The following is a 21,677-nucleotide window of genomic DNA, read 5'->3' on the forward strand; positions in this document are numbered from 1 at the left end:
CGCGGTGGCGTCATCGGCGCGAGGCTGGGCTTGCGGGCGGGGCGGGGCGGCGCTGGCGGCGCGCGGCGGCGGTGTGGGCGGCGGGAGTCATGGCATCGCGACGAGCTCTGCACTTCGTTTTCAAAGTGGGAAACCGCTTCGAGACGGCGCGTTTCTATCGCGACGTCCTGGGAATGAAGGTGCTGGACTGGAAGCGGGCGAGGGGTGGGGATGGGGGCCCGGCTTAGGCTCCGGACTTGCCGTGGGCGCCGCGCAAAGCGGTGCGAACTGCCGATTTGGGGTTAGGAGGCCTTTGGCGGGGGAGGGGGCTGGCACACAAAATTCTTGCGCAAGTATTTGTTAAGCTTCTGCCGCTGGCGAGCTCGCAGCCTGGTCGGAGCGACGTGAGCAGACAAAAAGAGATCGCTCTTGCAACGAACGGGAACTCCGTCTCTTCCGAAAGGGGAGCCTTTCAGTGTAGGTACCTGAATAACAGGTTTTGCTCCTGACAGGGCTGGCTTGAGTGGTCCCTTCGGGCTCCGCAGCCTGTCTGCGTAAGTGCCCCGGGTCCTCTCATCAGCCCACATCGAAGCGGGGGGTCGGAATCCATTCTCCTCCCGGGTACCCGATAGCAGCCTCTCTCCAGCCCTGAGAAGCGATTCTGCAACGGTTCTTGGGCTGGAAAACGTTAAGTGGACGTTCCCTGGGAGCTCCTGGTTAGCTGGAGGTAGGGAACACGCCAGCGAGGACCTCTTCAGAGGTGCAGGAGCGCTGGGCGGTGCCGAGGCCGTGCCGAAGAGGAGGGTTGCAGACAGCCTTCTGGGAATCCAACTGTCAGTTTTTAGATGTCTGCTCTGTTTTGGGGTGCAAGGCTGAGCTTTTGCAACAAGGTGCACGTGAGCCTGGTATCTGTCCTCATTTAGAGCTCATGATCTGGGGTAGGGTGGGGTGGCCATTGAGTTTGTACATAGAACAGAACTGAAAGCCCTAATTGCCTAAGTGATAGTAGAACACTACAGAGCTCTTCCTTGTTGTATTTTCTTCTTGATCATGGAGTTGTTGTGAGGTTTATGCGTGATTCTCTGTGTAGGATTTTGACTGATACGTGTTATGTGTTTCTATTATAAAAATACAGAAGGACAGGTTTCCCAACCTGTGTCATCAGGAAATAATCAAATTGACCTCTAAAAATAGATAGGATTTCCAAGATCAAGGTTAGAGGGGGGAGAGCAGGCGTATAGCCAACGGTTAAGACGCCCCAGTTCCACATCAGAGTGCCTGGCTTCCATTTCCGACTCCCACCAATGCAGACCCTGGGAAGCAGCCGCGATGGCCCCAGCAACTGGGTTTTGGCTAACCACGTGGGAGACCTGGATTGAGTTCCTGGCTCTGGCCCTGGCTGTGGGCATTTGGGGAGTGAACCATTGGATTCTCTCTCTCTTTCTCTCTCTGCCTTTCAAAAAATAATAAGTTTTAAAGATTTGTAGAGATTTATTTAATTCATTTATTTGAAAGGTAGGAAGAGAAAGAGAGCAAGATCTTCCATCTGCTAGCTCACTCCCCAAATGGCTGCAACAGCCAGGGCTTGGCCAGGCCAAAGCCAAGAGCCAGGGACTCCACGAAGTCTCCTACATGGATCAGTGGCAGGGGCCCAAGAACTTGGGCCAACTTGCGTGGCCTTCCCAGGTACCTTGACAGGAAACCACATCAGAAGCAGAGTAGCCGGGACTCTGACCAGCACTTTGATAGGAAATTCCAGCATGTGCCACAATTCCAAACCCAAGTTTTTTAAAAAATGTAAGGGAGGTGTTACACTACACACACTGAATAAGCGATGTGAGGATAGGGTGTGTTTGGGAAACAGCAGTCGTGTCTGCCTTTAGCCAGGGCTGGGCTTGAGGAGCTGGGGTATCAGGGTTAGAGGCTGGGATTGCTTCTGATAGCAGCACCGAGCCGAGGAATTTGGACTTTATGCTGCTGGGAGGAGGGAGCTTGCTCAACACCCTCGCACAGGGCAGCGATGTGTCGAGAACGGTGCTGTAGGGACCTCGTCTCGTGCTGTGATTTGAGTCTTCAGGACAAGCGTTGAGAGTTTGACCTGGCGCAGAGCCTCCTGCACAGGCGCCTGCCGTGTCTGAGGTCAGTGGCAGCTGCTTTAGTGAGTTACACACTCGCCGCCACGGCATCCTGGAGGCCGAGGCCCAGATCGTCAGTGACCCAGCCTGCTCTGAGGCTGGGGCCGGACTTCCCCACTGCACAGCACGGCACTGCTTCCTAGCCTCAGTTGATGTCACGGCTTGCTGGGTAGCCTGGCCTTGGCTATCGGGCTGTGCTTCACCACCACTGCGTCCCAGGGACTGCATTGGAGGGAGGCTGGAGCGGGGAATCAAACCCAGGCACTCTGATGTAGAATGGGGGGTCGTAACCAATCGGCCAAGTAGCCCAGGAAGAGCATGAAGGTAATCTCCTCCCCTCTCCTTCCCTCCCCTCCCCTCTTTTTCTTCCTTTTCTTCTTCCTTCTTTCTCTTCTTCTTCTTGGACAAATAAAGCCTGCAAATGGTAGTACCTGTATTTCGACCTTTTGTCTGAGCTACACTCGCCGGGTGCAGTGGAAGTAAAGCTGTGTCGTTTGTCTGAACTCCCTTGGCAGGTTCTGCGGCACGAGGAGTTTGAAGAAGGCTGCAAAGCTTCCTGCAATGGGTATGCCCCCTGTGTCTGACAGTCTCCTTTGGGCTTTGATCCCCAGGAGAACAGGAGGCAGGAGTAAATTCAACAGGCAGTAAGTTAGCAAAGCCACTCAGGAGCACTGGGCAGTACCCTTCCTCTACAGTGTCACGGTGCTTCGGGTACCCCAAGCAATTCGCCAGCGCTCTGAATACCGCTGGGTATCCTACCCTGTAATTCAGTTCTGATTGCGTCCTCCTGGAGTCAGTGTCAGGTCCCACAGGTCAGGGGCTCAGTCCCATAAGACCACCCCCAGTTCGGAAGTCCAAGCCTCGGGTGTTTCTGATCGGCCAGCTGTAAACGGAATTCTCAAGAGCCCTCTTCGGATGCGATCATTTGCTGAAATGTCTCGCAGAATTCAGAACACTTTACTGTTGACCAGTTTGTTCTAAAGGATACAACTGAGAGACAGCCGATAGCGGAGACGCACAGAGCGAGGCATGGTGGGGGCACACCACTCTCCCTGCCCCTGCCGTGCCGGCCGCCCAGAAACTCGTTCAGCCTTGGTCAGGAGTTTTCGTACGGAGGAACAGAGCCGGGCCCTGCCTTGCCGAAGGGGAGTGAGGCTGGTCTTTCCACCGCTTCACTCACTGGCTCTTTCTGGTGACCAGCCCCGTCCTGAGGCTGTCCCGAGGCCGTCCCAGGGACTCAGGCTGAATCAGTTCCTTAGCATAAACTCAGGGGTTCTGTGAAGGTACTGACTGAGTAACGAAGACAGCCGTGGCACTCGGAGCTTCAAGGGTGACAGGAGCCAGGGACACAGACTAAATACATTTTATGTCCTACTGTGAACAAGTAAATGCAGGCTCTGGGTGAGCACTGCCTGACGATTACCTTGAAGCTTAGCAGCCATGGCAAGACGCACAGTTCCAAGGCCTGTAGGCCATTGCCTGCTTATTGAAGGACAGGCAAGGAAATAAACGAAGGTTCCCCGGGGAGCTGTCTGGGACTCTGCTTCCTGCTTTAAAGTAAAGGTAAATGGATCTTTCCCCCGGTCAGTGCCAGATAGGTGATTTTGGAGCTTGTCGGTGCGGCCCAGGAGCCTTCTCAGCACCGTCTGTGGGACCCGAGGGAGCGCCCACCTGTGTCCCAGAGAGTTCCTTGGGGGAAGCGGGAGGCAGATTTTACTTGCGGTCACTGGGCTTGTTTTCTTTGCCCCTTCTAGGCCTTACGATGGGAGATGGAGTAAAACCATGGTGGGATTTGGGCCTGAGGATGATCATTTTGTTGCAGAACTGACGTACAATTATGGCATTGGCAGCTACAAGCTTGGCAATGACTTCCTGGTGAGCAGTGTTTGGTTCCAGCTACTTTTTGGCCGGGGCAGATGGCTGGTTTTAATCTGAGGTCAGGTGGGGAAGGTGTGTGTGAGTGAGGAAGTGACATGGGAGCCCAGGTTTGAAGGAGGCAAGGGAGCTAGCCGTGGGGATCTCTGAGGGAGGAGTGTCCCGGGCAGGGGTGGGCAGTGTGGGCAGGGCCCTCACGCAGTGCCTGGCGTGCTCAGGATCCCGCCGTGAAGCCGTGCGGCCCGAGTGGGGTGGGCCGGGGAAGGGGTAGGAGGTGGCCTCACAGTGGGTCAGGCCTCTGCAGCCATTATGAGCTATCCCTGAGAGAAGCGAAAAACCATCAGGGGTTTTGAGCAGAGGAGAAGCAGAGTCCACCCGTTGTCTTGAGAATAGACCATGGGACGTGGTCTGTTTTATTTCTTTTTAAGCATTATTTTTATTTGAAAGGCAAAGTTAGAATGAGACAGAGAGGTTTTTTCGGTTTTTTTGTTTTTTGTGTGTGTGTTTTGTTGTTTTGTTTTTGTTTTTTTGACAGGCAGAGTGGACAGTGAGAGAGAGAGACAGAGAGAAAGGTCTTCCTTTGCCGTTGGTTCACCCTCCAATGGCCGCCGCTGCCGGCGCGCTGCGGCCAGCGCACCGCGCTGATCCGATGGCAGGAGCCAGGTACTTCTCCTGGTCTCCCATGGGGTGCAGGGCCCAAGTACTTGGGCCATCCTCCACTGCACTCCCGGGCCACAGCAGAGAGCTGGCCTGGAAGAGGGGCAACCAGGACAGAATCCGGCGCCCCGACCGGGACTAGAACCCGGTGTGCCGGCGCCGCAAGGCGGAGGATTAGCCTAGTTAGCTGCGGCGCCAGCCTTTCTTTTCTTTCTTTTTTTTTTTTTTTTTTTTAAGATTTATTTGAAAAATCTACCAAGAGAGAAGGAGAGACAGAGAGACATCTTCCACCCACTGGTTCACTCCCCAAATGGCCACAATGGCCTGGGCTGGACCAGGCTGAAACCAGGAGTTGGAGTTTCACCTGGGTCTTCCATCTTTAATGGAAGGAGAGAGGGTACAGGGGCCCAAGCATGTGGGTTATCTTCCACTGCTTTCCCAGGCCCGTTAGCAGGGAGCTGGATCGGAAGTGGAGCATCCAGGACTCAAAGCTGCACCCACATGGGATGCTAATGTTGCAGGCAGCGGCTTCACCTGTTATACCACAATGCCAGCCCCACAGAAAGACAGAGGTCTTCCATCTGCTGGTTCGCTCCCCAGATGGCTGCCGTGGCAGGACCTGGGCCAGGAGTCTGAAACTCCATCTCCCAAGTGCGTGGTAGGGCCCAAGCACTCAGACCACCTTCTGTCTTCCTAGGTGCATTAGCTGGGAGCTAGATTGGAAGCTGAGCAGCTAGGACTCAAACTGGTGTTCTGATATGGGCTGCTGGTATTACAGGCAGTGGCTTAATCTGCTGCACTACAATGCCAGCCGCCTAAGGGGTGTGTTTTAGAAAATTTACTCTTAACTACAGAATGGTTGATGGCAGAACAAGACTGAAACAGAGCATCTGTTAAACGTAATCCAAGCTAGAAACGAAGCTGGCCTTATCAGAGGCATAAGTGTACATTATTGGATACTTTGATTAGACTCAAAGAATGCTTCGATAGTTTGTTTAAATTTTTTTACTTAAAATATGAAAGTAAAAACTAGTTACCTCATAGGTAGCTGGTAAACCAAAGTAAGTAAGAATGAGATTTTTCAGGATAGAGCTTTAAAATCAGAAGAGGTTGTCTGTGGTGTTAAACGGAGCACGCTTCCTACAGCGGACGGAGGTCTGTCCCTGTGGGAGAAAGCGTCCAGCACCCTCGGTGCAATCACTGGGAAGACACAGCAATGCCAGCGAAGCCTTGGGTGATTTGGCCCGAGGAGAGTGGGGTTTTGGCTCGCCGTCGTGCTGGATCAGAGATCCGTTGCAGTTATGTACGGGGCTGATGTTGTTTTCACAGGGTATCACACTGGCTTCCAGCCAGGCCGTCAGCAATGCCAAGAAGCTGGAGTGGCCGCTCACGGAAGTTGCCGAAGGCGTCTTTGAAACCGAGGCCCCAGGAGGATATAGATTCTACTTGCAGAAGCACAGTGCGCCTCAGGCAGGTAATTATCTTAGGACATAACGCCTCTGTCTAAAGGCGTCTTTGATGGAAAGGAGAGAGGATGCAAGATTTCTTTCCCTTGTGGAATCTTTATTCACATGACATGCTTTTCCCAAGCCAGTGCCTTCACTGTTCTCTTAGGAATTATGTTCTCTTGTTGGAACTTCAGGGTATGGGCACAGGCGTTTGACCCAGTGGTGCAGACTGATGTACCCCACATTGGAGGACCTGAGTTCAGTCCTTCCCTCTGCCTCCTGACTCCAGCTTCCTGCTAGTGCACACCCTTGGAGGCAGCGGTAATGGCTCACGTACTTGGGTCACTCCACCCACAAGGGAAACTGGATGGAGTCCCCAGCTCTCAGCTTTGGACCAGCCTAGCCCTAGCTGTTGCTGGCATTTGGAGAGTGAACCAGAGGATAGGAACTCTCTCTCTCTCTCTCCCTCCCTCCTAAATAAATAAGTAAATAATGTTTTTAAAGGAACAGGCATTGTGGTCCTGTAGGTTAAGCTGCTGCTTGGAACTCCCATATCCCCTGGCAGAGCGCTGATTCAAGTCCTGGCTGCTCTGCTTCTGATCCAGCTCCTTGCTGACGAATGCATCTGGGAAGCAGCAGATGATGGCTCAGCTGTTTGGGCCCAGCCTCCCCAACAGTGGAGAGACTTGGATTGAGTTCCAGCTCCTGGCTTCAGCCTGGCCCAGCCCCGGATGTTATGGGCATTTGGGGAGTGAACCAGCAGATAGAAGGTCTCTTCTCTTTCTGGGTCTTTCTGGCACTTTGCCTTTCAAATAAATAATTATGTAAAAAATTAAGAAAAAGAAAGACTTGAGTATATAACTGTAAGGGAGCTAGACTGCTGCTGTTCTCCTACTGGTAACCTATCTATTTAGGTTCTTTTAGCTGCAAATTACAGAAAATCCAGCTCAAGCTGTTTGAACCACAGGGATATTTTCTAGCTCAGAGGGTAGACACTATAGTAAGAAAGATGTCAGGGTTCATTGATTGAGCAGCTCAGCAATGCACCCAGAACCCAGCATTTTGCTTTGTCCACTCTGTTATCCTCCATCTGCTCCTCCTAGGACTAGTCCCCTCGTGCCAGCAGCGGTCGGTGCTGCGTGCTCCCACATTCACAACTGGTTCCTTGTTGCCCTTTTCTGAGAATTTCATTTTTAAGTTAATTTAAAAGACAGAGTGGCAGACAGAGATCTCCTGCCCACTGGTTCACTCCTGGGACTGGGGCAGGACAAAGACGGGGACTGAACTCCACCTGGACCTCCCACGTGGGTGCACACTGGCAGGAAGCCGAGGCAGAACTCTGCTTCAGAGCGCTGGCCCCTGGTGGGGAGGCAGTCATCCCAAGTGGCACCTAACCCCTGGGCCAACCTCCAGTCAGACTTGGTACCCGCCACTGGCGCAGGACGTAGAACTGTCCCTAGACCAGTTAGCCACCTCCTGGAGCCGGGTCAGTTCCCAGACTCCAGTGTTGGCCGGCAGGGAGGCAGGGATGGGACGGCCATGAGCAGCCCGCCACCGACAGCTGCTTGGGGCAGGAAGGAAACTTGGCAAGGCGTGTCTCGCACGTGGCAGGGACAGTCTCGCTGTGTGTATTTAATTTCTGCAAATTCAGCTATGTAGTCTGTGAATCAAAAACAAAAGCAAAACAAAGGTTGGGGTGGGGGAGTGCTGGGGATGGACCCAGGTGGTTCTGCTTCCCGTCTCCCTCTGGGCCTGCGATGGCAGCCGGATCATTTGTGTTTTCCCCCGCGTGTCTGCCCCGGGAGCCGAGTGCCCTCCTGCTGGCTCTGACGTTCATGTTCACTTGGACTTGTTTCTCATCCGGCACTCAGCAGAACACAGACCAGTTCCCAGCCTGGGAGGCGGAGTGGCCGAGTGGGACTTGCAGAGAGCTGGCGGTCCTGTACTTCCCCGGCAGCGGAAGGGATTTGTTGTTATTTTTGCTGCCAGTGATTGTTTTATGTACTGACCCTAACTCCTATAGCCAACTCCACTGTGTCTTCTTCTCCAGGCTTACGTGGTCTTTCAGTATCAATTGCACATCCCTAGCCTGAAAATCGGAAATCCAAACTGCTCTAGAATTTGAACCTTTTTAAGTGTCAGCACTCAGAAAGCATTTTGGTTTCAGATTTTCAGATCAGCAGTGCTTAACCAGTCAGGTCTATGCAAATGGTCTGAAATGAGAAGAACTCCAGAGTCTGAAACACCTCTGGGCCCAAGCGTTCCCACCTGCACGACCGTCCTGGCATGTTGCTGTAATGTGAAATGGCCGCACTTTTCAGGCCTTAGCTTCTGGTCGGTGATGTAGTGGACTCTGTTAGCCCCGCTGGCCTCTGTCCCCTGGAATCACTCCCTGCTATGTGGTTCTACCCGCCTGTTCCCATTCCTGTCCCTGCATCCCTCCAGGCTCCAGTTCCACTGGGATTTGTTGATTTTGAAATGGGGGGAGGGTTGGGGGGGTGACACTGTGGCGTAGAAGATAAAGCTACTTCCTGCAATGCTGGCATTCCATATGGGTGCCGGTTCAAGTCCTGCTGCTCCACTTCTGATCCAGCTCTCTGCCGTGGCTTAGAAAGCAGTAGAAGATGTTCCAAGTGCTTGGGCCCCTGCACTTGCATGGGAGGCCCAGAGGAGGCTTCTGGCTCCTGGCTTCAGATCGGTACAGCTCCAGCCGTTGTGGCCAATTGGGGAGTGAACCAGTAGATGGAAGACCTCTCTCTTTCTCTCTCTCTCTCTCTGCCTCTCCTTCTCTCTGTGTAACTCTGACTTTCAAATAAATAAATAAATCTTTAAACAAACAAACAAACAAAGATATGAGTGGGAAAACTGAATTCCAGTCTCAGCCAGGGACACTGTGAGGAGCACCTTGCCTTGGTCATGGTGCTGCTGTCCTAGCAAACAGGATTAAGGCAGAGAAAACCCGAGAAACATATTTTGAATTTTTCATAGTCAGATGTAGATGTGGAACAGCTCCTTAGAAAGTCTCTGTGCAGTACAAAAGTTTGCAGTGATGTCAGGTGTTCTAATTTGTATTCTTTGTACAAAATAAAATTATTTTCTTAGATGAGCAGAAGCAAAAGGCAGAAAAAAGAAAACAGTACCTTTAAATTCAGACATGACTGCAGTTAGTAGTTTTGTTTATCTCCCTAATCTTTTACTCAAATGTATGGAGAGAACGGTCTGTCTCTTCACATTCCACTGTAGGAATTGCATGGTGCTACAGCGCTGGTGTTGGCTGGCTGTGCTGTGCCAGTGCTGTTCCCAGCAGCTCTGTGAGGACTGTCTGGCGACGAAAGCCCTTCTTACATCCATAGTTACATTTTGAGTTGCTGAGAATGGACGTTTTTAAGGCTTTTGATGCATTCTGTCAAATTATTGCCCAGGAATGCACTAACTCACACGTGCGTGATAATTGTGAGTTTTACCCCTGCGCTAACTTGTTTTTAAATGTTAGAATTTATGTTGTCAAAGCAAGCAGTGTGCTCAGGCTGTTTGAACAAGTCAGCAATGTGCTGACTTTGAAAACAATTTGCCCCTTAGATAACAAAATATTTTATATGCTTTCCAGTGTCTTTGGTTTTATGTCTTTTCATACGTTCGTTGACCATTCTAATCCCTTCCTTTATGGATTACTGTTTTGTGCCTTTTGCCTATTTTTCTTTGATGTTTGTCTTTTTCCTGTTAATGTTTAAAGGTGATTTAAAATTTTTTGTTACAAAAAGTAACAATATTTCAAATTTTTCTCCTGCTTTGTTTAATTTTTTAAAAGATTTATTTATTTATTTGAAAGTCGTAGTTACACAGAGAGAGAAAGAGAGGCAGAGAGAGAGAGAGGTCTTCCATCCACTGGTTCACTCTCCAGTTGGCTGCAATGGCCAGAGCTGCACCGAGCTGAAGCTAGGAGCCAGGAGCTTCTTCCAGGTCTCCCACGTGGGCGCAGGGGTCCAAAGAGTTGGACCATCTTCTGCTTTCCCAGGCACATTAGCAGGGAACTGGATCAGAAGTGGAGCAGCTGGGACTTGAGCCGGTGCCCATATGGGATGCCGGCCTCTAAGGTGGTGCCTTAACCTGCTGCTCCACAGTGCTGGCCCTGGTTTCATTCTTTAACCTATCAGAAATATGTTTTGCGAGTTAGTTCAAACCTGTAGCTTTTCCCCACCAAATGATGTACTAGTTATCATAGTGCCATTTATTGAATAATGAGCCCTTCCGTCCTAAACTGTGAACCACATCTCTGTTTCCACTTGGGCCAGTTTTGCCCTTCGACTCTGTGGCACTGAACTCACCTACTTAAGCCTGCCGTTTCTTCCCCTGCAGATTCTGTAGTGAAAGTAACTCTAGCCGTGTCTGATCTTCAGACGTCCTTGAACTACTGGTCTAATCTACTGGGAATGAAAATTTACGAAAAGGATGAAGAGAAGCAGAGGGCCTTGCTGGGCTATGCAGATAACCAGGTGAGCAATCTTGGGGAGAAATGACAAACCTCTTACTTTGGACTTGGCTTATGAATGAGGTTAACATGAAGATTGCTCCCATAGTTTCTTCATAGTGATTCAATATTTATACAAACAGAGAAAGGAAATTAGTGATAACCTCACCACACAGATAGCTTTTCAGAAGTGGAATTGCTTAGTCAGAAGAGATGTAGACAAGATTTAATTTAATTTTTTTTTTTTGAGACAGAGAAAGAACTGGCGTCTGCTTGTTCATTCCCTAAATGCCCGCAGTGACGGGGGCTGAAACTGGGAGCCAGGAACTCAATCCAGGTTTCCCACATGGGTGGCAGGAACCCAATTACTTGAGCTTTTGCTTACCTGCTTTTCCCAAGTCCACGTTATCAGGAAGCTGGATCATTAGTGGAACTGGGTATCAGAGCCCGGGACTCCTGTTGGGACCTGAGCATTGAGCCTCTTAACCACTGGGCCCCTATCTGCTCTTTTTCTAGATAACTTAGCATTTGAGTACTGTTTAGTCCTTGTACTTTGCTCCAGCAATCCTCCTAGGATGAACTTGCACACACAAAAGAGCAAGTACAAGGTTATCTGTCACAGCTTTGTAACACTGAAAGATAAGAACCCCAGGGGCCTGTGGCTTACAGGAATGTCTATAATTTGCATTCAGTCATAGAATAGATTACTATGTAGCTGTGAAAAACACTGGGGCAAGTCTTTATGTACTGATAACATTAAGTAAAGAAAAACAAGGAACAGAATACTTCGTGAATTGTGCTACCATATGAGTATAAGAAAAAGATGCATGTGTGCACTTAGCAGGGCCTTTGGGGTGGGGGAGAAGGGAGACCTAGCTTTACTTTATCCCTTTAGTACCATTTGAAGTTTCTACCATATGTGCATATAACTGTTTCCAAAATCAACCCACTTCAACTCTTTTTCAGTGTAAGCTGGAGCTACAGGGCATCAAGGGTACAGTTGATCATGCAGCAGCTTTTGGAAGAATTGCCTTTTCTTGCCCCAAAAAAGAGGTAATATTTGATAGCAGATCTTGGGCTTACGCTTTGTGACTGGCTCTTTCAACCCTGCCACGAAGCCTGGCCTTCCCCTCTTTTTTTTTTTGGAAAGATTTTATTTATTTATTTAAGAGGTAGAGTTGCAGACAGAGAAAGGTTGAGACAGAGAGAGGTCTTCCATCCGGTGGTTCACTCCCCAAATGGCTGCAATGGCTGGAGCCAAGCCCATCCAAAGCCAGGAGCTTCTTTCAGGGCTCCCCACATGGGTGCAGGGGCCCAAACATTTGGGCCATCTTCCGCTGCTTTCCCAGGCCATAGCAGAGAGCTGGATCAGAAGAGGAGCAGCCAGGACTCAAACTGGCGCTCACATGCAATGCTGGCACTGTAGGCGGAGGCTTAGCCCACTATGCCACAGCACTGACTCCGGCCTTCCCTTCTTTAGGCTCACTGTGATAGTGGCTTTGGTATCAAGTTCAACAGTTGGTTCAAGAACCCCTGTGGTGCTTTGTTTCTTTCTAATTGACGTGCTGCTACTCTACAGCTAATGAGGACCACGCCATCAAAGTAGTGCGTGACTCCTTGCTCACTGTGCCTTTTTGTTGTCCTCAAGTTGCCCGACTTAGAAGACTTGATGAGAAGGGAGAACCAGAAGATTCTGACTCCCCTGGTGAGTCTGGATACTCCAGGAAAAGCAACCGTGCACGTGGTCATTCTGGCCGACCCTGTGAGTATTACTTAGGAAAGTGACAGCTGTGCCAGTGCTTTCCCCAGCAACGTCTTTCTGACAAACTGCTCTCCTCTTTACTGTTGCAGGATGGACATGAAATTTGCTTTGTCGGGGATGAAGCATTTCGAGAACTTTCTAAGGTGGATCCGGAAGGAAGCAAGTTGTTGGATGACGTGAGTCTCATTAGGCCTCGGTGGGGACAGCACTACGTGGGTACGGGAAGGGCCAGAGAACCGTGTCCTTTTGTAGTGGGAGCTGTGTCTTCATTGCTGCTTCCATGTCATCTCTGGGCTCAGCATTTGTGCTTCCCACGGCCTCAGGCTGCTCTGGGGAACCACTGCTCCTGTTTGTATCATTATTCTGCTCACTGCATGGAAAAGCCTGGAAACCAAGCCTTCACCCTGCCTTTGCTCTTCCGGTGACCTCTCCTCCGTCCTCCCACGCCCATCTCTGCCCGCCTGGTGAAGTGTTCTTGCCCGCATCCTAGTAAGCCCCAGCAGCTCCTTCTAGTTATCTTCTATCCTTGCTCCAGATTTCTTCACAGCTAGATTTGTTTATTTAAAAGGCAGAGACAGAGCTCTCTGATCCTCTGGGTCACTGCCCAAATGCCCGCAACATCTGGGGCTGAGGCAGACTGAAGCCAAGAGTCTGGGACTCAGTCCGGGTCTCCCATGTCGGGGGGCAGGAATCCAACTGTCTGAGCCGCGCCGCTGCCTCCCAGGGTGCAGAAGAGCAGGGAGCTAGAGTCAGGAGCAGAGCCAGGGCTGGAAGCCAGGCCCTCTGATGTGGCCCTTAACCACGGTGCCACACGTCTGCTCCAGGTTTCTTCTTAAACAGTGTGTCTATGCAGTCCCTACTTCCCACCTCCCGTTTACACTTCGCTCTGCATTCTACACGGCTTTCATCACTCAGCTACGTGCTCTTGTTCACTCATCACTGGCCGCCCAGCAGCCATTGTGTTATCAGGCACTCCAGGCAGCGATCCTTTCTGTATCCCAGCCCCTAGTGCAGGGCGGGGAACGTCTGGCCTGCGAAATCATCTGGGCTGGCCCTGCCAAGGCAACCGCAGGTGGGGCTCGAAATTCAGTAAATGCATTGCAGTCTAATTAAGTTGATAATGAAGTTGATAAATTCAGTTGATAAATAAGTCTAATTAAGTTGATAATTTTGTCTGGCCTGCAGTTGCTGGTTCCTTGGCAATAAAAAAGGTTCCCCACCTCCTACCTAGCACATACCTGGCAAGTGATAGATACTCTGTGTTCTGTTGAATGATTAAAGGAATGAATCAGTCTACCCTAGTTTTATCACTTAATATCTACATGACTGGCCGTAAGCAATTAAACTCTAAACTTCAGCCTCTTTATCTGAAACTTTGAGGCAGTGAGAGTGTCCACCCTATAGGATTGTTGTGTAGTTTACAGAAAGCCTGCCAGACTGCTGACATAATAGCAGAAACTCAATTAGTGTTAATTAAAACAGGAAACATCTAGAAAATACAGCCTTTATAAATGTCATCATGAAGGGAAAGAGAAACCAAGCAGCCTGTCAGTTGGCAAATCTGCTCTGCTCTCCTCCTCGCCCTTGCACACCACTGCCGGCCGATGGCCCCCTCCTGTGAGCCCCCTTCGTGCCTCTGCTCGCTTCTCCAGTGCCGGGCACCCCTTCCTGGGTCGTTTCCCAGGGCAGCTTTTACCCACAGTCCCCCCTTGGCTGTCTGCCTCTTTTTTTTTTTTTTTTTTTTTTTTTTAAGATTTTATTTGTTTATCTGAGATGCAGAGTTACAGACAGAGAGAGGGAGAGGCAGAGAGAAAGGTCTTCCATCCATCCGCTGGTTCACTCCCCAGATGGCTGTAACTGCTGGAGCTGAAGCCAGGAGCCGGGAGCTTCTTCCAGCTCTCCCACGTGGATGCAGGGGCCGAAGCTCTTGAGCCATCTTCCTCTGCTTTCCCAGGCCATAGCAGAGAGCTGGATCAGAGTGGAGCGGCTGGGACACGAACTGGCGCCCATATGGGATGCCTGCACTGCAGATGGAGGCTTAGCCTACTGCACCACAGCCCTTGGCTGTCTCTTATTCTACATTCTACTCTGAAGGGAGGTCACCTACTACTCTGGTTACCTCTGCTGTGAACTTCCACCATCAGCCGTTCTCTGACTTGCTCACTTCCAGTTCCTGAATCCTCTCTGAGCCCCAGATGAGTATTTGTTGTTGATGACGAGATACCTTTCTGCAGAACGTGGTGTGTTTTGTCATAGAACCACTGCTCAAAACTCAGTGCACACCATTGTCCTCCCTGCAGCGAGTTCCCTCCTGGCCATTTTCAGCTGGTTTGTGCCCTCACCTCCCAGAGGCAGTACTGTTCGGAGTCCTGCCACTGTGGGTTGGTTTTGTTTGCTCTTGGACTTCATACAAACAGTCATTCAGTAGGTTCTTGTTTGTGCCTGGCTCCAGCAGAACATTGCTGAGATTCTTTGATGTAATCGCATATTTTGTAGTTTGTTCTCTTTTATTGTTCAATGTTACTTAATTTTATGAACATAAAAATGTGTTCACCCATTCCTCTGAGGTGGGACACTGGGGTTGTTTCCATATTTTTATATGTTATAAGGAAGAGAGCTGTGGATATTCTTGCTTGAACCTTCTTCTAGATATCTCTTTTGTTTCTCCTGGGCATATATCTAGGAGTCAAATTGCTTATTCTTTTTTTTTTTTTTTTCAAAGATTGATTTATTGTATTCAAAAGGCAGAGCTACAGAGAGAGGGAGAGACAGAGAGAGAGAGAGAGAGATCTCTGTCCACTGCTTCACTCCCCAAATGGCCACCATGGCCGGAGCTGGGCCAGACCAAAACCAGGAGCCAGGAGCCTGCCCCGGGTTTCCCAAGTGGGTGCAGGGGCTCAAGCACTCAGGCCAGTCGACACTGCTCTCCCAGGCAGATGCCGGCTCTGCAGGCGCTCACTTCACTGCCACACCACAGCGCTGGCCCAGGTTGCTTTTTCTGCATAAGAAGATGCTGAATGGCACAGGGAGCTACTGAAGATGGTAGCAGGGCAGGTCCTGGTGCTGGATGGCCAAGGCCATCTCTTACACACCTGATGGCCATTGTGGCCATGCAGCTACTACTGGGCCAGAAGGTACTGATCATATCCTGCATTCCGTGCAGTTTCTACAGAAACAAGTTAAAGTGACAGGGCTTCCTCCAAAGACAAATGAACACCAACCCATCCCATGCCCCTGCCACTGCTGGGCCTACAGCCACTGCATGCTGCCCTTCGGGCCGAGCGAGGCCAGCCTGTCCTGGAGCACGTCTGGGTGTCCGATGGGATGTCGCCTTCCTCTGACAAGAAACCAGGTGGCGGGTCCCCTGGCCTTCAGGGTTGCACACCTGAAGCCCATAAGAAAGTTTGCCTACCTGGGGTAGGAGAAGGCCAAGATCTATTGCCAAAAGAAAGAAACAGGACATGAGGCTACAAGGCTGTGAAACAGGCCAGAAAGAATGTGGAGAAGGAAATTCAGGTTCACAGAAGTCCTCATGACCCATGACTCCTGACCTGAGCCCAGAAGAGACTTTATTCCTCATAAAAAGAAAGTTCCCGGTGTCCAAAGTCATCTGGGCATTCACTGTATGTGTATGAGGGTTTCCATTCCTCCGCTTCATCGCCAACATTCAGTATTTTGCTGATTTTTTTTCAGCCATTCTAGCACATGTTCAAATGGTTCCCCAATGTGATTTTTTTTTTTTTTTTTTTTTGGACAGGCAGAGTCAGACAGTGAGAGACAGAGAGAAAGGTCTTCCTTTTTCCGTTGGTTCATCCCCTAAGTGACCGCTACCGTCAGTGCGTTGCAGCCAGCACACTGCGCTGATCCAAAGCCAGGAGCCGAAGCCAGGTGCTTCCTCCTGGTCTCCCATGCTGGTGCAGGGCCCAAGGACCTGGGCCATCCTCCACTGCCTTCCTGGGCCACAGCAGAGAGCTGGACTGGAAGAGGGGCAACCAGGACAGAATCTGGCGCCCCAACCGGGACTAGAACCCAGGGTGCCGGCGCCGCAGGCAGAGGATTAGCCTAGTGAGCCACGGCACTGGCCTCCCCAATGTGATTTTAATTTGTCCTGTCCTGTTTAAAAGCTGTGGAACACCTATTCATAGGTTATTTATGTTTTGTGAATTATATGTTCAAACCCTTTGTCCATGTTTTCCCATGACAGGTTTTGTTGTTGTTGTTTTTTTTTTTTTTTTTTTTTTTTGACAGGCAGAGTGGACAGTGAGAGAGAGAGAGAGAGAGAGAGAAAGGTCTTCCTTTGCCGTTGGTTCACCCTCCAATGGCCGCCGCTGCAGCCGGCGCACCGCGCTGATCCGATGGCAGGAGCCAGGATCCAGGTGCTTTTCCTGGTCTCCCATGGGGTGCAGGGCCCAAGCACCTGGGCCATCCTCCACTGCACTCCCTGGCCATAGCAGAGAGCTGGCCTGGAAGAGGGGCAACCGGGACAGAATCCGGCGCCCCGACCGGGACTAGAACCCGGTGTGCCGGCGCTGCAAGGTGGAGGATTAGCCTATTGAGCCACGGCGCCGGCCGACAGGTTTTTTTTTAAAAAGATTTATTTATTTATTTATTTGAAAGGCGGAGTTACAGAGAGGCAGAGGCTGAGAGAGAGAGAGAGAGAGAGAGAGGTCTTCCATCTGCTGGTTCACTCCCTAGATGGCTGCAATGGCTGGAGTAATGCCGATCCAAAGCCAGGAGCTCCTTCTGGTTATCCCATGAGGATCCAGGAACTGAAGCACTTGGGCCATCTTCTACTGCTTTCCCAGGACATAGCAGAGAGCTGGAGTATCTGGGACTTGAACTAGTGCCCATATGGGATGCCGGCACTGTAGGCGACAACCTTACCTGCTACGCCACAGCGGTGGCCCTGACAGGTTTTGGTTTTTTTAATATTTCATGATTAAAGATTCCAGTATACCCAGAGAGAGCACAACAAATCCCTGTGTGATGCCATCTGTCAATCATTTCCTCCCACCAACCCCACCCCAAATTTTCTTCTGGTTTTGGACTGGGAAGTACTAAGGCAAATCCCAGATGTCATATCATGTTACTCTTAAATTCTTAAGTACTTCTGGGTCTCCCACGTGGGTGCAGGGCCACAGGCCCTTGGGCCATCTTCTACTGCTTTCTCAGGCCATTAGCAGGGAGCTGGATTGAAAGTAGAGCAGCCAGGTCTTGAACTGGTATCCATATGGGATGCTGGTGCTGCAGGCGACAGCTTTTACCCAGTACATTATGGTGCCAGCCCCAATAAATAAGTCTTAAAAAATAAAAAGTATCTTAAATGCTAAAAACAACAACAAAACTGTCTTGGAGGATTCTAGCTTGGACAAGTGGACTCCCAGACACAAGGTGCTGTCCAGGGTAGAGAGGAGAGCCTTGCCTGGCACCCAGTGCCTGTTGATAGTCACAGGAGAGTGGCTTAGCCCTTCTCAGCTTTCCTGCGGGTAGCGTTTATTTCCTAAACAGAAATCAAAGTGGGAAAAGTGCCTCATCTTCCACTAGGTACAGCATCCCAGAAATGCTCCAGTCTGCTGGCAGAGGGCCAGCCCTTCCCTGCACTGACTTCCCTGAGGACCCTGCTGGCCTGTCAGTTCTCTGAGCTTTTCACTTGAACCAAGTAGAACATCTCATCTCCACCCAAAGGGTTTCTCCTTCTCCCTTCTTCTTCAGCTTATCCCTCAAAACTCAGATGCTGGGGCTGGTGTCATAGCGTAGCTGGTAAAGCCATCTGGGAGCTGGTTTGAGACCCAGCCGCCCCACTTCCCATCCTGCTCTGCTGTGGCCTGGGAAAGCAGCAGCAGATGGCCCAAGAGCTTGGACCCCTGCACCCATGTGGGAGACCCGAAAGAAGCTCCTGACTTTCAGCCTGGCCCAGACCCAGTTGTTGTGGCCATTTGGGGAGTGAACCAATGGAAGCCTGGCCCAGACCCAGTTGGTGTGGCCATTTGGGGAGTGAACCAATGGATGGAAGATCTTTCTCTCTTTCTCTCTCTCTCTCTCTTCCTTTCTGTGTAACTCTGACTTTCAAATAAATAAATTAAAAAAATTTAAAAAAATTGCAACTACAAAAAAAAACCTCAGATGCTTTCTTGGGTTCCCCAAACCAGTTAGGTGCTCGTTTCCTTCACTTTTTATGGCTCCTAAAGGAACTTATGCATATTTATGAGATTTTTAATTTTTTTTTTGACAGAGTGGATAGTGAGAGAGAGAGAGAGAAAGGTCTTCCTTTTGCCGTTGGTTCACCCTCCAATGGCCGCTGTGGCCGGCGCACCTCGCTGATCCGAAGCCAGAAGCCAGGTGCTTCTCCTGGTCTCCCACGGGGTGCAGGGCCCAATCACTTGGGCCATCCTCCACTGCCCTCCCGGGCCACAGCAGAGAGCTGGCCTGGAAGGGGGGCAACCGGGACAGAATCTGGCGCCCCAACAGGGACTAGAACCCGGTGTGCCGGCGCCACAGGCGGAGGATTAGCTTAGTGAGCCATTGGAGGGTGAACCAATGGCAAAAGGAAGACCTTTCTCTCTGTCTCTCTCTCACTGTCCACTCTGCCTGTCAAAAAAAAAAAAAAAAAAAAAAAGACTACATTTAGTTAGATGGAGAGAAAAATGTCCCCTGATTTTCAGCCACAGTCATTATCCTGCAACTTGGGTGAGGAAGAGGAGTATTTCACACTCTCTCCTGTTCATCGGTTGCTCCTTTTTTTTGGGTCTGCGCCTGCCTCACTCATGTCTCATAGAAGTTGCCTTGAGACACGTGTGTGTCCCTGCGTGCAGAATAGCAGTTTCCACATGCGAGCCCTCAGCTGCTCCGTGCACCGCTCAGGGCCTCGGCCTCTGCTGCCTGGCGCCAGTGTAGCACCTCAGAACCGCCACTGCTTCAAAAGGTGACTTCCATACTTGCTTCCTGACTGACTGAATGAACACTTTTCTTATGTGACAGCTAAGGTTTTGAAGACAGCACCTTGAATGCAGAGGTGCACAGCTCACCAGACGGAACTGGCCTTGGTCAATCAGGCTTTTCAGGGCCTTAGCAAGAGGCAATGATGCTGGGATTGCTCGCTGAAGCATCCAGCTGCTTTTTTTTAAAGTTCTTTTTATTTTTTAATTTATTGTTAAAGGTTTATTTATTTATTTGAGAGGCAGAGTTAGAGTCAGAGGCAGAGAGAGAGGTCTTCCATCCGCCGGTTCACTCCCCAGATGGCTGCAATGGCTGCAGCTGGGCCAGTCCGAAGCCGGGAGCTTCTTCCGGGTCTCCCAGGAGGGTGCTTAGGCCATCCTCCACTGCTTTCCCAGGCACATTTGCAGGGAACTGGGTCAGAAGTGGAGCAGCGGGTACTTGAACCTGCACCCATATAGGATGTGGCACTGCAGGCGGCAGCTTTACCCACTACGCCACAGCGCCAGCCCCCCAGCTGCTTTGCACCCAGTGAAAAGCTTAGTGAAGCCCAGTATCAGGCCGAGTCTCACAAGCACGTCAAGATTCCTGAGAGCCCATCATCCATCCAGATGCTAGGAGTGACAGCACTTTCTCTTCTGCCAAAGAGCCCACATCCTGGTGTGCATGGTGCCTGCTCTGTAAGGCCTTGACTGCAGGGTGTGTCTCCCCACGCAATTGCCCAGTCCTGTCACAGACTGCTCCACTCCTCCAGCTGTGTTAAATCCTTGAGTTCTGATAGCGCAGTGAGATGTAACAGGGGCTGTGTCTTTTGCTTTTCAGACTTAGAATAAGCAAATATTCCATTTGTTTCTGTAGGCGATGGCGGCGGATAAAAGTGATGAGTGGTTTGCTAAGCAGAAGAAACCAAAGGCTTCGGGTTAATGGAAGACATCGTGTGACGCAAGTGCCGTGGTTCCTGGCCAGCACCCAAGAGGCGCTGGGCAGGCGGGGGGCCTTGGTGATGAAGATAGAGGTGGATTTTAATCTTTCAGAGCTACGGCATATTTTAGTAATGAAATTCAATGACTAGTCCATGCAGAGGAGAAACTCTTCACCGGAATGGCATGTTCTACGTGTAACTGTGCGAGAGGTGTGACAGTCACTTTCCAACCTGGGGCAGCCGCGTGGGACGCTACCCTTGGTTGGGGATGGAGGGAATTTTGATGAGCTGTGAGTCATGCAGGAGTTACAAGCACAACTGCTCAGAGAAATCCAAGTCAGTTGCTCGTTATGGTCGGACTGGAGTTCCTGATGACGGAAAGCTGCTCTTGTCTTGATCTGGCAGATCTTGACATTGAAGATTGTTCTAGAGGAGCTTTGTTCCTTGTTTCAAAAGAATTGCTTGGCACCCCCATCTCACTTGCTCTGACATTTTGGGCAGCCAGAGGAAACAGCAGCAGGGATTTCATGTGTTGGGTGGCTCTGTGCCATGCTCTTCATATAATTTTTTTAATCCTCCCAAGATAGAACATCATATTAGATTTCTTAAAATTTCTTAAGTGATTTCTTCAGCCTGAAAAAAAATTCTTTTGTAGTTTTCTGTTTAGTTTCAAGGGACAAATTGGCTTTAATCACTGGAACAGAACCAAAAACGTCACTACAAACAGAATTGTATTGGGTGTGTTATTAAAGTTTTTTGAAAATTGGCTTCCAAAATCAAACTGTTAGACCAGTCTGAGTCTCTCAGTTGAAAGTGCTAGCCAGGCGCAGACTGTAGAGAGGGAGAAGGGAACGGATAGACCTGGAGGATACCAGTTGCAAAAAAGTGTGTATGACGTGACCCCGAGTCCCGGCCTGTTCTCGCGTGTGCGGGAGGCGTGCCGCCGTGGCGGGCAGTCAGCCTGCCTCCTCACAGACCATCTTCCCTTCCCTGGAGCACCCCACACTTTTCATTGACCCTGAGTTGCCTTTCTTGAGAAGCAGTCATGAGTTTCACAGCAAACTAAGTTATATTTGCTCCTCCCCCCGGGGAATCAGTTCTTACTTCTTTCTATACATGGGGAAGTTAGTATACAAGCTGCATATAATCAGATAAGGTTCTGTGTCTTTAGACAATGGCTTGTTAATTTTCTAAGTGTAAGTAATAAATGACTAACACATCTATGTACGTTAGAGTTTAATATATCAAAACGCCTTTCTTAAATTTACAACCGTGCATAACTGAAGTTAATGCTGTTTACCCACCTGCAATGTGTTGGCTTTATGATGTGCCTTGAGCTTAAATAGAGATTTAGAATGGGCATGTTGCAGGAGTTGTGGTTTTTCAAGCCCCCGCAGACCTGACTTTCCCGAGAAAATGGAGAATACCACTTAGTGCTTTGATCCTTGCGGCTGAGGACTGGAAGCTGAGCCGCTGAGCCCCGGCGCTTGTGTGTGCT

At 50.3% G+C, this 21,677-nt stretch overlaps 1 protein-coding gene across 1 annotated transcript; it reads left to right on the plus strand.

Moving 5' to 3' along the window:
• Positions 1–54: 54 nt before the first annotated feature.
• GLOD4 (glyoxalase domain containing 4) lies at positions 55–21,402 on the plus strand. The gene is made up of 9 exons (XM_051824572.3): positions 55–179; positions 2,630–2,679; positions 3,869–3,989; positions 5,976–6,120; positions 10,451–10,587; positions 11,529–11,615; positions 12,211–12,324; positions 12,414–12,500; positions 20,116–21,402. The coding sequence occupies exons 1-9, from the start codon at positions 90–92 to the stop codon at positions 20,179–20,181; spliced, it is 897 nt and encodes a 298-aa protein (XP_051680532.1). The 5' UTR covers positions 55–89; the 3' UTR covers positions 20,182–21,402.
• The last annotated feature ends 275 nt before the right edge of the window (positions 21,403–21,677 follow it).

Source organism: Oryctolagus cuniculus, chromosome 17, assembly GCF_051225735.1.
Source record: "Oryctolagus cuniculus isolate XC-2025 breed Fujian yellow rabbit chromosome 17, ASM5122573v1, whole genome shotgun sequence".
In the NCBI taxonomy this organism is placed as follows: domain Eukaryota; kingdom Metazoa; phylum Chordata; class Mammalia; order Lagomorpha; family Leporidae; genus Oryctolagus; species Oryctolagus cuniculus.

Coding starts and splice junctions, on each gene's coding strand:
- GLOD4 (XM_051824572.3), top strand. CDS start 90: ATGGCATCGCGACGAGCTCTGCACTTCGTTTTCAAAGTGGGAAACCGC. Junction 6,121..10,450: donor GCACAGTGCGCCTCAGGCAG/GTAATTATCTTA, acceptor CTTCCCCTGCAG/ATTCTGTAGTGAAAGTAACT. Junction 10,588..11,528: donor TGGGCTATGCAGATAACCAG/GTGAGCAATCTT, acceptor ACTCTTTTTCAG/TGTAAGCTGGAGCTACAGGG.